This window comes from Glycine max, chromosome 6 (assembly GCF_000004515.6).
Source record: "Glycine max cultivar Williams 82 chromosome 6, Glycine_max_v4.0, whole genome shotgun sequence".
Classification (NCBI taxonomy): Eukaryota; Viridiplantae; Streptophyta; class Magnoliopsida; order Fabales; family Fabaceae; genus Glycine; species Glycine max.
The window spans coordinates 41,396,249-41,412,281 of record NC_038242.2 but is presented as its reverse complement, the minus strand read 5'-3'; the positions used below and the strand labels follow the sequence as shown (position 1 = coordinate 41,412,281).

General features: G+C 33.4%; 1 protein-coding gene across 1 annotated transcript; it reads right to left on the bottom strand.

The window, feature by feature from the left end:
- Positions 1–10,850: 10,850 nt before the first annotated feature.
- On the bottom strand, positions 10,851–14,306 carry LOC100812397 (ABC transporter G family member 9). The gene is made up of 4 exons (XM_003526033.4): positions 14,180–14,306; positions 13,080–13,869; positions 12,188–12,513; positions 10,851–11,670 (listed from the first exon to the last, which is right to left on the bottom strand). The coding sequence occupies exons 1-4, from the start codon at positions 14,273–14,275 to the stop codon at positions 11,008–11,010; spliced, it is 1,875 nt and encodes a 624-aa protein (XP_003526081.1). The 5' UTR covers positions 14,276–14,306; the 3' UTR covers positions 10,851–11,007.
- Positions 14,307–16,033: the final 1,727 nt, after the last annotated feature.

Below are 16,033 nucleotides of genomic sequence, written 5' to 3'. Positions count from 1 at the left end.
GATAAACGAAGAGATGGCGGTTATTTATATAGGCACACGGAGCTGAGACATATGGGACGAAATCTTTGTCGACTTCGGTTTTGGGCCTCTGGGAATGCGCCACGTGGCAGTATTGAAAAATGATATTATTATTATGCTGGGGAGTGCGGACAACCTTATCTACTCCTCGTACGGTCGCGGCGATGTGGCATTCGGTTCAGTGTATGTTACCGTTCACAATGCCACACAAAAGAAACCTTAGAATATTCCCTCTACCATCACGATAAACTCAAAATAATTAAGCACCCTAGTATCACAAAATATCTATATTAATTGATTCTTAAAATCTTAACTATATTAGCCTGGGCAAGTTTATTTATCAACGCGTAAACATTAATATAATCAGTATTTACGATTGTTGGAAAAGTCAGGTAAATTGTTGTGCTTTTAATGTCAAATTAAAATTTACTAATAATTAATATATATATATATATATATATATATATATATATATATATATATATATAATATAAGAGAAAAATATCTGAGAATAAAAATATTAAATTTTAATCATATAATTAAATAAGGATTTTTTTTATAGATAGTTAACTTTATTTATTTGCCGAATTTTCTTAAACGTCTAAATGATATATGGAGATAAGACAAACACGCGTCAGTTAAATAATAAAAGTGGGAAAAAACAAAGCTTCTCTCTTTCTTTCTTCAGTGAGTAAGTTTTATAAAATTCTAGTCGTTATCATTTTTCACGTGAGGGTTTTTCAAGGGGGCGGTGAACACGTGTCGAAGTAGGAAAACGAGAGTCAAGAAAATTGTTTAGGTGGGTGGAATTTTTATTTTCAAATTATTTTAAAGTTGGACCAATAATTTTTTATAAAAATGAATAAAATCTCGTAAAGCGTGTATAAATTTGTAATCATATTATCAATTTCTGTAAATTAAAGTTTTTTTTATAATGAGAGAATCAACACCACCTAAGTACCACATAAAATAATTTTCCAACCTTGGTGAAAAGTATGTGAGCTTTTACGAAAAAAAATAATTTAAACATTAATTACAAAATAAAAAAAACAATTTAACCATACAACTTTACACATCATGAATGACGAAATGTAAAAGCATAATACTACTAATAAATATTTTATATGCGGTTGAATATTCCATTGGGTGACGCGTGGCGCGTGGAATGCAATTCCTTATCTACTTCTTACCCTTTGAGGGTTTTGCTCCTTTTGCAAATTTGGTGTTTCTTTCACTCATCAACCTCTACGGGCAAGCTTACAGGTATTAATATTGTGGGTGGGGCTTTGAGAGCTTTTAAGTAGTGTTCATAAAAAGGAATGTGGTAGTGACGTGGTTGGTCTTGGTCAACATTGTAGAGTGGTATGATACACTGAACTGTTCTCTCTTGATTGGTGATGTTCCAGAGTGTTGTGAGCGTGGACAACTTTGGGGTTCAGATAGGAAAAGAAACAACGACATTGGCGTGCCTTAAGGCTGGTTATGAAATGTTGTGGTCAAAATATAAATTTGAAAGAAACGATAACTCCAACAACAAAACAAAGAAAGTCTCGTGGATTGGGAATTTGGGATGAGGATGGATTTGGCATTAGGAATAAGTCCAAATTTAAATAGAGTTTTTTTTTTATATTATCATTATTATTGTTAATTTTTTTAAAATTAAAAATTATTTTTGTTCTATAGATAGGATATTGACACATTGTGAACCGGTGTTGAATTAGGTTATTCCAAGTTTCAATATAATGTATAAGTCAACAACTTTTATATAAAAGTAATTAATTTGGGAGCAATTATTTTAAAAGTAGGATCTCGACATCATGAGAACCGAGATATTTATATAACTCGGTTCACCAGAGTCGAATCTCTAATCCTATCTTACTCACCCATTTCAATAAACTTTGTATTCGGGTTTAAGCAATAACCTTCTCAGCTACTACGAGAAGATAGTTACATTGAGCGCATGACACCCCACTTAGGGGCATGCCAAACATTATATGGTAACAAACTTCACTTTACCCTCACTTCACCTTGAATACGGATTAACTTGAGTATTAAGTGTATGCAAACACCCCAATATCACAGTAGAAACTTCTTGATGTCATTGTGTTCTACCATCGAAATCACAATTGCGATACATTCCTAGATCAAGATCTCTCCTTGAATCGGATCTCCATCTCATGAAATGAATAATTTTAATATCAAATAATTTATATTAACATTATGTCGTATAATAATTGAAAATAAATTTCATTCTTCTCAATAAAGAGATGTGACATTATATATTTAAATTTATATTATCTTCCTTTTTATGTTAAAATATATAATATAATTTAGTATATTTAATTTAACACAATTAAAAATGTACATAAACTTATGAAAAATGTGAGTATTATACATTTATTTCAACTTATATAAACAAAACAATTACAAAAATATTAATTGTTGGTCTAAGTTAAATTAAACTTGAATTTCACTAAATAAAAAATGTGATTAAAAAGAGAAGTTTTACTAAAAAGACTAGTTCGATTAATTTTATATGAGAATTAATCGTTAGTAAACTTAGTGGATAGTTTGTATTTATAAGATGATGATAAACAATTAAATGATTAGAGAAGAAAAATATATATTAATTTAAGCTTACAACTAATGTTTGGTTTTGAAATCACATCGATATTGTGGGGGATAAGGACGCTAAGAAATGCCATTAGATTCAATGATAAACAAGCAGATTTTGAAGCCACTTTGGAAGCTATCAAGTACCGATCGTGGAGCTGGGCAAGAGCTTATGTAACTTTGATGCTTCATTATATGTTTGGAATCTACAACCCAAGGAGTACTTGCAGCAATTATCATTGTCTATCGCCAATTTGGTTTCCTTATTTTATGCAGTAGGGTTGTTTTCTTTTGAACGCAAATTTATTCAGCTGAGGGAGAATTCATTCCATTCCTTAAGCTTTTGTTTGTAATTTTAAACCTCTGGGGTTGTTATTGCCACTTCTTGTGTCAAGCACAATTCCTTTTGATTATTATAAATTGATTTGCTGTTAAAAAAATGTTTGGTTTTGAAATTTCTAAAACAACTTGTTAAAAAATATATCCTTTGTTTGGCATTAATTGAATAATGTCTGAGAAGACAAAGTTCAGGAATCCTTCTTCAAATTAGCAACTCAAAGTATCTATAACAATATGGACCGAAATTTAAATGGTTTCTCAAGTGTTTTGAACTTGCTTGAGCTTGTCAATATTGATTTACCTTCTTCAAAAGGAAAAAAAAATGTATGATAATTCCCTAGATATCTAATTTTAAATTTTTTTAGGGAATTTTGAATCACTAATTATAATTTTTAACTCATTTGTCTTCAAATAAATTAATTTTGAATCACTAATTATAATTTTCAATTTTTATTTTATTTTATCTTCAAATCCTGGCTAGCTAGAAGGATATTTAGACATTTTCTACACAACGGATCATAAGAATAGAACATTAATTATATCTTAAATGCTTCACGGAATTAGCGCCCGCCTATTATCATCTGTTTCATTAGATTTAACGTTTTCGTATGTTAACTTTTTAGACGTAACTTTTAAATTTAATATTTATTTATATTATCAAATCAAAATTATTGAATCCCCATTTATCATATAACTTAAGAAAAAGAACTCTCTTTCTTTCTAAGTACTAAGTTTTTTATTATTAGTGTAAGATACTCAATATTTTGGCCATACAAGACTATTTAGAATAGAGCTCGATAGTATTAGCTATTAGAGATATGCTTCCACTTTTTAAATAAATTAACAGTACCATAATTTAAAATTATGATGAAGCACGGTCCTAAATTTCCAACATATCAGCTCAGGTGCGTTTGAAGGGCTCCTGCGGGTGAGTTAAAGGCCTTTTATCATTGACTTTGGTTATTATCACGAGGACTTTGGATCTTGAGGTCTTATCGTCAAAGGAGTGTGTGGTTAGGATTTCCAGGCCTGTCAGAATTAAATATATAACTTGTTTCCTATATCATCATCTTTGCTCATTGGAGGAGTAGTTGAAGAACCAAGATATACCCAATTAAGTGATAGTTTGAGAAAGAAGAAACAATGTTCATGTTAAATTTTATGATGAGTCTGCACAGGTAACAGTGAATATTTGACTTTGTAATTCGTAGACATAAAGAGATGGAAAATGATATGTAATTTTTTTTTGAAGCAATATATGTAATTATTAAGGAATGGGTAAAAGGAAAAAATTAGAATAGATATTGTTAAAAATGTCATTAAATATTATATATTTTTTTACTTTTGTATTTCAAAGTTTTTTTTTTAAAAAAGATAAGTAAAATAAAAATCAACAAACCAAAAATTAATCAGTTTAATCTAAACCCTTATATATTATAATAGATTGGATAAATTTAAATTTAGAACCAAACTAATTAGATAATAAAATAAAAATACACGAGATGACTTTATCTCACTGGTTTAGCGAAAAACTGGGAGGGGTGGATTTCTAAAGTAGTTGCCTCAATCACATTACTTGGAGAAATGAAGATTTTCAACACCTACTTTATTAAATTTTTAATTTTGCCGCAGCAAATGACATCTAAATGTTAAACTTTGAATATTAATTTGCCGTATGAATTCGGGCATATCTTTTTGTTTGTTGTTAACGTGATTTCTTCATGAGGGTTGCTTGAAAGTTTTAATATTCAAAATCTTTTTCTTATAAGCCTCAAGCTATTCTTCAACTTGTTGTCACTTATGTCGGTATTTTGCATGTTTATGACTTTATGATGAGTTTCATACTCGTGCTTTTAGTCCTGTTACCAGTGATGATACTCATGGGCATGAAAACAACGTCGTCGACCATACCATCCTTGCGAAACCCTCTCTTGAATTTGGACTTTCGTACATAACATTAATTTTTTCTTAGCTTTTTAGTTGATCTAGTTATTGATGCAATAAAAGAGGCTTATGTTTGGCTCCGTACCAAAAAAAAAAAAAAGTGGAAAAGATATACTAGCTCATATTAATTAGTTTAGTACGTGCCTTGGACTACAAAGATTAATCTAGCGGGTTTATGAACTGGAGTGCACAAATCATGATTGTGTGAAACTCTCTTTGGTCTCCCTTATCCCATCCAGAGTACTATACTACTCCACTTGTAAAACTTTATTCTTTTCCTATACACATTAACTAGGTGGTAAAAGTTGAAGGGAGACAGAAATATGTAATGGGTTTGAATTTATCCACTAAAAAAAATGAACAAACAAAAACTAACATTTATAGATAAAAAAAAATTGCTTTCATTGGACAGGTAATTTGGATAATTTTATGTATTTGAAATGTGAAGAATCGAGTTCAATTAGGTTTAATTAATTAGTTAAGCCAGATTTGGAGTTGGTTGGTTTACATTGGTGTGACTTTTCTTGCTTTTAGGTGACTTATATAGAGCATTTTCTTACGTAAAAATGATATTTAATTGTCATATGAAACACGAACTTGTATATAAATTACTATGATTTATGATACGGGGAAGAGTGTATAAAGTAAGACCAGCGTAAACCAACCAACTCCAAATTTTCAGCTACTACAACAAATTAACATTGACTTCACGACACAATCTGCTATTTCCACAGCCCACACGTTTGATCAAGTGTAATAGTCAACTGTAACAAATTGCCATGAAACGGGTTAAAGTGTGGATATCTCTAGGTTTTCTGCAAAAATCCTTGAAAATGTAAGATGCAACCCAAATGATCACATCAGCGTTTTCTACTTGCGTGTAACTTTTTGATTCAACTAAAGCCTGATCCATTGTGAATCCAATATCTGCTGATTAATTAAATTCTAGTTTTGAAGATGAACGCACGTACGGCCCCAATAATTAATTGACTGGTTTATAAACATTATTATTAGTAAACATTGGTCTATAATTATAAACAATATTGTTTTCAGCTTACCAATGTGTACCGGACATGGATCCGTACCGCTAACTTTTTTCAATAATGATGTTTTTCTTCCCATCTTATCCAGGAAGACCGGAAGACATATTATCTATGTTTTTCTTCCAAGCTTACCACAGTACGTAGTATTATTTATAAATATAAAAATGATTAGTGAGTTTTAATTTTGATTCGTGTAACTTATTTCTTTGTTTTTCATTTAAAAAAATCTGATATTATTGATTTCTTTTGTTCTTTCAAATTCTAATTGAATACACCCCTAGAAGTGTATTATGGAAAGGCCTTTTTAGAATAAGACAACTTTTACACCTCTCTTTGGTTCCTGACTCCATCCGTGACTCTTTACTTTCTATTGCACTAGTGTGGTTCGACAATGGTGTAAGGTGGATGTCGTTGGTATTGGGTGGAGGCGGGGCTTGCTAGGGAGGGGTATTTGTGTCTGTTCAGGTCCTTTGGGGGGTGTAGGAAATAAGAGCCCATTGCATGTTGGTTGAGAAAGTTAATGGTGCTAGAACAAGGTTGTTGTTTCCTACACTTCCCAAGTGGTTTCCTGCCCTCTTGCTGGAATATATTTTTTTTTCTTTTGGTTTGGTCATTCTGAAAGCCGAAAAGGTAGTGCATTTTGAAATGTAATCTTACATTTTGAAATGTAATCTTACATTTTGAATTGATCATTCCATAAGACAAAAATAAAGTGCAGGAAACAATTGGAAGGTAAGGGAACCAATAGCCCTAGAAAAGACAACAAAGACTAAGAATAAGTAGCAGTTAGATTGGCTTCTTTAATCCAAATGACCAAAACAAAAATAGTCGGGGTCTATATTAGACTCGTCATCATTATAAAATAAATTAAGAACAAGTTCCATGGTTTTGGTGTTGTTCTCCACTTCTACGACTTGATAGCTCAAAGCCTTAAACTTAGCCTGAGTGTCGTGGTAGAGATGACAAAAGTAGGGACGAATTTGTGGGTGGGGCATGCAGGGGCTTTAGCCCCATACTAATTAATAATTAATATATATTAGTATTAGTTAAAAAAATATGAATTAATAAATATGATAATATATGTTATCACTTACCACTAAATTTATTCTATTTTTAATAATATATCTTGTAACTAATTATATTCTAATACAAAGAGATATATATACTAGTAATTAATAAATATGATAAAAGTTGTATTTCTATGACTTTACATATGTTTTTTGTAGTATTATAAGTTTCATTTATCTATTTATATATCTAATTAGTAAAATTAATTATTATAACGTTATATTATAAACATATTTATATATATTATATATAGTTGTTATAAAATTTAATGACTTTTAATTATTATTATATTTAATGAGTTTGTTTCTTTTTTTAATTACAAAAGTATTGTTGTGCGTTTTGTTTAATTGTTATTGGCTTGTAAAATAAAAAAATCTCCCAAAATTTAAAATAAAAATAAAAAATTAGTATAAATATACACGTACTTCTTTCATTATCATTGAAATAAAAATTAATTTTAAATTTGTGTAAAACTAATAAATAATTTATAAAAAATTTTATTTATTAAATATTTATTTATTTGAGATTAGAAGTTAGATATTTAAATAATTATAATAAAATAAAAAGTTTAGCCCTCCATTTGATGAATGTCTGAAACTGTCCTTAGACAAAAGCCTTAATTTTGTCTAGTAGGTGGTGTTGGATTTTTTAGACTCCCTTTCTATGTAGAGTAAAGGTTCAAGGGGGTCAGATTACATAGTGAGATACAATGACAGAGACTCATTTAAGAGGGGAAAACAGTTACAAATCATTGATAGAGAAAATCATTGTAATTTTCGCATACCTATTAGAGAGCGTTTTTTAAATTGCAATTGTGGATTCGTTCACCGTTGGATTGGACTGATTTTTGGACAGTAGGTTCTACGCGCGTGATACTTCAAATTGTACGGTTAGATAGGGAAAAGATATTTGCAGAGAGAGATGAGTGTTTCGCATTATCTGCTCTATATTTTGGGATTTTATCTTCTTGTCTCTATTGTATCAATTGGGGATTTGTTTTAATTTGACTGTTTGTAGCATATTTTAGTGTACTTGTTGGAGGTGCTTTTGTATCTTTATTGATTATAGTGGAATTATTTCTTTAGTCTGAACGACTCGTGAAATTTTACCCTTAAATTGAGGGATTTTCCACGTTAGACAAATTGTGTCTCTGTTTTTTCCTTAATTTCTATTTTGTGTTCTATAGATGCTCCTCACAGGTTCTTGCAAGTTTGGGAGAATTTATTTCTGCTGCTTATTACTCTGTTATAGAGTTTGTTATTGTGTTGGCCTATTTCTCCCATCAGAGTAGTATCAGAGCTCTTGGTTAAGAGACTATTTTTCTACTTGTTTGAACGATGGAGGCACATATGAAGATGGTATCCTTGAGTGGAGCAAACTATCACTTTTGGAAGGGCAAGATGAAGGACTTGCTATTTGTGAAGAATTTGCATCTTCTAGTCTTTGGCACACAAAAGGCAGATTCTATGTTTGATGAAGAGTGGGGTTTTGAACATGGACGTGTATGCGGTTTTATTAGACATTTTGTAGATGAACCTATTTATAATCTTATTTCTCATGATACACATGCACGAACTCTGTGGCAAACTCTTGAGTCCTTGTATGCTTCTAAATCAGGGAACAACAAATTGTATTTATTGAAGAACTTTGTTGAATTGAAGTACAAGGACGAGGCTCCATTTACTGAGCACTTGAGTGAATTTCAAGGACGATGTGATCAGTTGTCAACTGTAGGTATCAACTTTGATGATGACATGTTAGGATTGTTCTTATTAATAACTCTACCTGATTTGTGGGAGACATTCTGGGTCTCCATGATTAGTGCTGCCCCCAATGGTATTGTTCCTTTGCAAATGGAAAAGACTAGTGCTCTTAATAAACAGATGAGAAGGAAGGTGCAAGGTCCTTCTTCTCAGTCAGAGGTGCTTGTTACTGAAAATAGGGGGAGAAGCTAGAAGAAGATGATGAAGGGTGATAGAGACGAGAGCAGGAGCAACTCTAGGTCTCGGTATAAGAATGTTGAGTGTCATTATTGTCACAGAACAGGGCATATCCAGAGGAATTGTTTTCTATGGAAGAAGGAGAGTAAAGACAAGAAGGGTAAGCAAAAGGAGAAGGATCATGATGATGACCGTGTGACTACTGCTACCAGTGATGATCTTGTTATCTCTATGATCCTAATTCGCTTAATCTTATATCTGATGAGAACATGTGGATAATCGATAGTGGTGCTACACTGCATGTTACAACCAGGAAGAAGTTCTTCACATTTTACACTCTATGTGATTTTGGAGTCTTGAAGATGGGTAATGATGGCGTGTCCAAGGTGATTGGTGTTGGTGATGTTTGTTTGCAAACCAACATGGGAATGCAGTTACTACTTAGAGGAGTGAAACATATTTCATATGTCCGCTTTAATTTGATCTCTGTGCAGTTAGTTGATGATGTTGGTTATGATAACCACTTTGGTTATGGAAAGTGGAAATTCACCAAGGGTAAACTGGTTGTGGCCAAGGGGGAGAAAATTTCAAAGTTGTATTGGACGAAAGCTTTGGTTGCTAGAGACAATGTAAATGCTATGGATATGGAGGCATCTTTGTGGCACCGAAGGCTTAGTCATATCAGTAAGAAGAGGTTAAATTGTTTAGCCAAGAAGGATATGCTTCTAGGATTAAAGAATGCAGATTTGGAGAAATGTTATCATTGCATGGTTGGTAGGCAAACCAAAGTATCCTTCAAGAAGCATCCTCCCTCCAGAAAATCTGAGTTGCTTGAATTGGTACATTTAGATGTTTGTGGCCCTTTGAAGGTGAAATCCTTTAGTGGTGCTGATACGATGATTAAGACATTACTAAGAGGGAAGTTTGAAGCTTGCTCTAAGATTTTTGGTTTGGCGGTCACCTCCACATAGTTATGAAGGGGAGATTTGTTGGATTTTCTGGGCTCCATTTCTATGTGGAGTAAAGGCCCAAATGAGAAGGCCATTATGTCTCACTTACTGTATTTAAGTGGAGAGAGGTCAGATTAGAGAATGAGATATAGTGAGAGAGACTCATTTGAGAGGGGAAAATAATTACAAATCAATGAGAGAGAAAGAAGGAGAGGAAAAATTATTGTGATTTTTGCACACCCACTAGAGAATATTTTTCTAATTGCAACTGGGGATTCGTTCACCGTTGGATCGGGCTGATTTTTGAACAGCAAGTTCTATGCGTGTGATACTTCAAATTGTTCGGTTGGATTGAGAAAAGATATCTGTATAGAGAGATGAGTATTTCGCATTATCTGTTATATATTTTGGGGTTTTATCTTCTTGTCTCTATTGTATCAATTGTGGGTTTGTTTTGATTTGATTGTTTGTAGTACATTTTAGTGCACTCTTTGGAGGTTCTCTTGTATCTTCATTGATTATAGTGGAGTTATTTCTTTGGTCTGGACGACCCATGATTTTTATCCTTGCATTGATGAGTTTTGCACGTTAAACAAATTGTGTCTTTGTTTTTTCCTTAATTTCTATTTTGCGCTCTATATTTCATTGGTGCTCCTCACAGATTTTTGCAAGTTTGGGGGAATTTATTTCCACTGCTTATTACTTTGTTATAAATTTTGTTATTGTGTTGGCCTATTTCCCCCATCGGGTGACAGTACGATAGTATTGAATGCATTTTTATTTTCTGAAGAAAAAGAGAGAGTTCATTTAAAAATTTATCATAATGCAAAAAACAAAAGAAGTTTTTTGTGTATGCATGACATGTCTTAGTCTTAGATAGACAGACAGACAGATAATAAGAGATAAATAGACATAAAGTGATAAAAGTTTTCACAATCATCATCAATATTAAGCATACAAGCTTTCCCAGGTTTTCTTGCTAAGCAATTAAAAAGTTGTATGGATTTGCTAGATGGTATGATACTACACCATTAAATGACTAAAAAAGACCAAGTACTACTATATTAGAATTTAGAACTAACGACAAATCTCCTAAGCCTTCTTTGTCACCCCAATCCTCATCAGAGCAAGATAAGCCACAAGTCTGAAGCCTATTAGCATTATGAACAGAGCCAATGCAGCCGTGATTTTCCCTTGCAAATGTAGCCCCACTTGCTTAATCACAGGATGTTCTGCAACCAAACACTGGCCATTAGAACAAGGGTATGTGTCACTAGTGCCATACTGAGACCCTATCACAAGATGGTACACGTAGTAGTGGGTGGAGAAGTATTTCAGCCATGCTATAAATTTTGGCACATGTTGATTATAGTATCCACCAAGCAGAATGGAAGTTGGCATGATCACCGAGGCCAGTGTGGATGCAGATTTCTGTTCCATTACAATAGCACTAATGGCAAGGCCTAGCCCTTGTGAAACTAGCACATTGAGAAAGACACTGAGCATTGTGTATATGAAGTTTGCCACATTAGGTTTCAGCCCAGCCATCCAATAGACTATGGCAAGAAATATGGTAGGAAGCCCAAGCTCCATTGGAAGGTCACCAACCATTCTTGACATGAAATATGAGGAGAGCCTGTACATTCCAGAGGATCGTTCCTTCTTAAGAATTGTTAGCTCTTGGGGGAAGGTGAATATTGCTTGGAAGAGAGCCATGCTGCTCCAGAAGCTAGAAATGAAGAATAGAATCCCAATCTGCAAGTACATAGCAACTGAATTATTATTATTTTATTGAGAAAAAATGTAAAATGGGGAGAAACCTCCAATACTACTAGATAGGGAACCAAAGGCATCCTAGGGCTATTAGCATATACCCAACCAAAAGATTACTGCTCAGACCTAAACCACAAACAATTTTATCCAATCATAGCTACTCAACTAGTGCCTAGGTATCAAGGGAGCTCCCTGAGGAGTGAAGAAAGTTGCTCATCAAGCAGGGTTTTAGTGACATAAGGGGAATCAAATCTACATCCATCCAGATCCTCGATCACGATATGTCAATTGAATCATTGTTATAAGCTTACAAATTAGTTTATAACTTTAGTCATTCAAGACTTAATTCATTTCTCTGATTAACCATATTATTACAAAAATATTTCTTTGTTAAAACAAGGCAATAATTCAGTAGTATAATTACAAATCTTCAGGGAAACTATATTCATAGAATTTATTTTCTAAGTGGAACTTTGATTTATTTATTGAAAGATGTTACCTGATCCTGCAAGTGTGAAATGTCAGACTTATACCATAGTAGTCCTGCAATAAGAGCAACCATAAGGACCTGACAGATCCGCATGCCAGAGAATGATGCGTACTTTCTCTCTTTGACATCTCTTTTTAGCAGCACAAGGAATTGCTGTGGCCAACTGGTAGGCCATTCCCCAAAGCCATTGTCTTCAATTCTACCCTTACATTTATCATATTCAGTTATTTCATGAAGCACTGGCTGCAGTTTTGCGTCGAAGTAGTTCCTATATGCAGAAATCAACTTGCGCTTATTTAAGGCATGGTCCTCATTCGATTGATCAGTGTAGACACCTGCAAGAAATTTTCCCATTTGGCCAACTGAGAAAGTTAAATTAAACCCAAGTATTTTCTTTTAAATAAAAAAAGAAAATCACTGGCTCAGAGCCTGAAAAACTCATCTTTATCCCCATGTTCTTTACCATATTTGCAGCATGAGTATATAAAATACTAATTAACGAGAAAAGTTCATTTCTAAGTTTGATCCCCTAGATTAGTCCATGAGATTGGAAGCATTGGTAACTTCACTTTAGTGCATTACTTTCTAAATTTCCCATTTAGTATGACTTCTGTAAAAGCCATTCATTTTAGTCCTTAATGTAGGCCAAAAAATGAGATGAAAAAGAACTTAAATGAATGACTTGTTACATACTGTAGTTATAATCTTATGGACTAATTTAGAGATTTACTCAATCTTGAAAGTTAGAATAAGTGAATTTATCCAAATACATGTAGGTTCTAATAGATAAATGAGATTTTGAACTTTTGTCTATGCAATAGTGGAGTATAAAAGGTTCACAAATAACAAAGGAAACTTGACACTTTGTAAAACAATATAGAGCAAACAAGTAGCAACTTACCATTTGAAAGATCCAAAAGGAAGTCTGAGGGGTTCATGGCCATAGTCATTGGTGCATATCCAATGCTAGAAAAATATTCCATAGCTTTAGACCCTTTTCCAAAATACAAAAGGTTCCCTTCTGAAAGCAGCAACACCTTGTGAAACATGCAGTACATCCTACTTGAAGGTTGGTGAATGGTCATGACAACAGTTCTCCCTCCATTTGCAAGCTCCCACAAAGTTGAGACAATTCTCTTAGCTATTGTTGAGTCTAAGCCAGAGGTTGGCTCATCAAGAAACAACAAGCTTGGATTTATGAGCATTTCTTGTCCAATGCTAACCCTTTTTCTCTCCCCTCCCGAAATCCCTCTCAGAAGTGGTCCACCAATGATGCTATCCTTGCACTTGGTTAAACCAAGTTGAGCCATCACAGATTTTGCATGCACAATTTTCTCCTTTGTGGTGAAACTCTTTGGCAATCTCAGAAGAGCAGTGAACACTACAGTTTCGACCACAGTCAAGTGGGGATAGAGGATATCATCTTGTGTGACAAAGCCTGTGTTCCTCTTCATTACATTTGAGAAGGCTTTGCCGTTGTATGTTATGCTTCCATGGAGTTTCCCTCCGAGCCGGCCTCCCAGTGCTGCTAGCAAAGTTGTTTTGCCACTTCCTGAGGGACCTAACATGGCAAGAATTTCACCAGATTGAGCCATGCCTGTCACTCCATTCAATATTACTTTCTCTTCTGCCTTGGTGTTCTTAAGAAATCCCCACTTTGTGGTCTTAATTTTATAGATAACATCATGGAACTATATGCAATAAGTAATAATAAAAAAATTCAGCATTAGTCCTATTAAAAAATGTGAGACTGAAGCTAAAGCACAATTATAGGAGGGTCAAAGAATGAGAACAAAATCATCATAATTTTCTATATCATGATTTTGGCCTATATAAGTCTTAGAGAAATAACATGATTATGAATACATATAGATAGGAGCCACAAAACAGTAATTAATATACATGTGTCAAGATTTTAATTTTGAGAACAGAGGAAATCTTTTCACAAAGGAAGATAGTGATTATTATTATAAGGTAAGCCCTACTGTAAAATCACAGAACCTTGAGAGTTACTGGAGAATTTCTCGTGAGAAAGATGTCAGATTCTTCCTCCTGCACTGTTGCTTTGTAAGAAGTTTGAGACTCCATGTTTTCCATCTCCTGATCCAATCTATATATTCACTTGCAACTTTCATATGAGAATAATGCTTCAAACCTGTTTCCCTCTCTATATAAGCATAAAACATTTCCAAAATGAGATAAAATACCTCAATGAGATAACTTCTCTGTCTGTCCAAGTGTAATTGTGCTTGCAACTATAACTTCTTTAAGTACTATTATCTTCTCAAAATTGCATGTACATGTTCCTTGTCTACGATGCTAGTATTAGTATTTAGTAATGAGTAATTAGTACACTACACTTGTCATGCAGTTGTAGCACATTAATGATGATTGTGGGCAAAGAAATGAGTGTATTCTTTTGGGAAAACCATGCTTATGCCGGTAGACAATTAGAGAGAATCAGAAACAGGAGAGATAAGTATAAATGTGATGGGTGATGAGTATCAATGAGGTATTTCTACTGTGGTATAGGTACAAGACTTTTCTTTAAGGAGAACTTGCATGCAGTATTTGGTGTGGTGAATTTAGTACACAATATGTCAACATGCAAAGTTATGGAGATAATTTTGTAATTATGGTTGGGATGTCCAAAAATATTACTCATTGAGACATAATATGAAAGTGGGGATCGAGAAGGAGAATATTCTAACTTTTAGAGGAAAATCTTCCCTCATTAGTAGGATTGTAATCGAGTCGAACCAAATAGGGCATTAAAGTTTAGACTTGGCTGTTCAAACTTAGATCGGTTGTTCAAGCTTAGCTCATTTGATGAGTTTAACTAAAAACTTGAGCTTGTTTAAAAAAAAAAAAATTGAATTTGACTTGTTTAACTCATTTAATTGTAAAAAAATCTACAAATAGAAATATGTGTTTTCACAATGTCAATAGATAAAATAATTCATAGCTTCATGCATAATTACTACAAAATAGAAATTTTAAAATTAGTTTTAACGCTCTTAATAAAGTCTTACAAATTTCTGTAATGAAAATTTAAATAACAAATAAAAGTTCAGTGAAAAAGAAATTGATAGCAATTGACAGAGTTGCACAAGGAATGATACCCTATTCGAGCTGTGTGGGATCCAGAGAGATAGAGGAAGAGGAAATAAAATTTTCTTAACTTTTCTTTCTACCCTTCTCATTCATTTCACCATGCAATATAACCACTATAATAATTAGAAATTACACGGATCCACTGACAGATGGCATAATACTAACAGAAGGAAATAATAGAAATATACTACAATATAAAGTAATCATTGAAAATCCTAACAAACGCAGCAACAACAATAAGGAATATTCACACATAATCCTTCAGCCAACTTGGGGTTTTCCTCATTCTTTTGGTCCTTTCCTTCGCAGGCTCATCATTCTGCACTGCCCCAATAACTCTAACAGGCTCATCATACTAGAAAACACATGTCTTGAATCATTTTGTAATGACTTCCTTCTAAAAATATTGATATCTGAAGGGTCAGACATTCACCGGTTGAGACTCGAGATTTAAGTGAATGTGATGATCTTGTAAGCGATGAGGAGGAAGGCCTTCTGGGATGCTGAAAACCGATGCATGATAGTGAATAAGTTGGGCGATGTCAGGTTGCAATTTAGCAGCTTCCACAAGTTTCGTGGAATTTCCCCGCACACTCAGCTTGTCCTCCACACAATTCACAGAAAATAGCATGACATGAGGCTATTGAGTTAGTAAAAATAAATCGGCAAAACTGAGAAAAAGTTGCAGGTGCAGGCAAATGGGAACTAGGACCTGATATAGTAATTGCTTTTCCAATGTAC

What these genes read in the sequence shown, in the direction of transcription:
- LOC100812397 (XM_003526033.4), bottom strand. Translation starts at nt 14,275, where the DNA reads ATGGAAAACATGGAGTCTCAAACTTCTTACAAAGCAACAGTGCAGGAG. An exon ending in CCTTTTGGATCTTTCAAATG is followed by an intron (nt 12,514 to 13,079) that starts GTAAGTTGCTAC and finishes AATTTCTTGCAG; the next exon opens with GTGTCTACACTGATCAATCG. An exon ending in TTTCACACTTGCAGGATCAG is followed by an intron (nt 11,671 to 12,187) that starts GTAACATCTTTC and finishes ATGTACTTGCAG; the next exon opens with ATTGGGATTCTATTCTTCAT.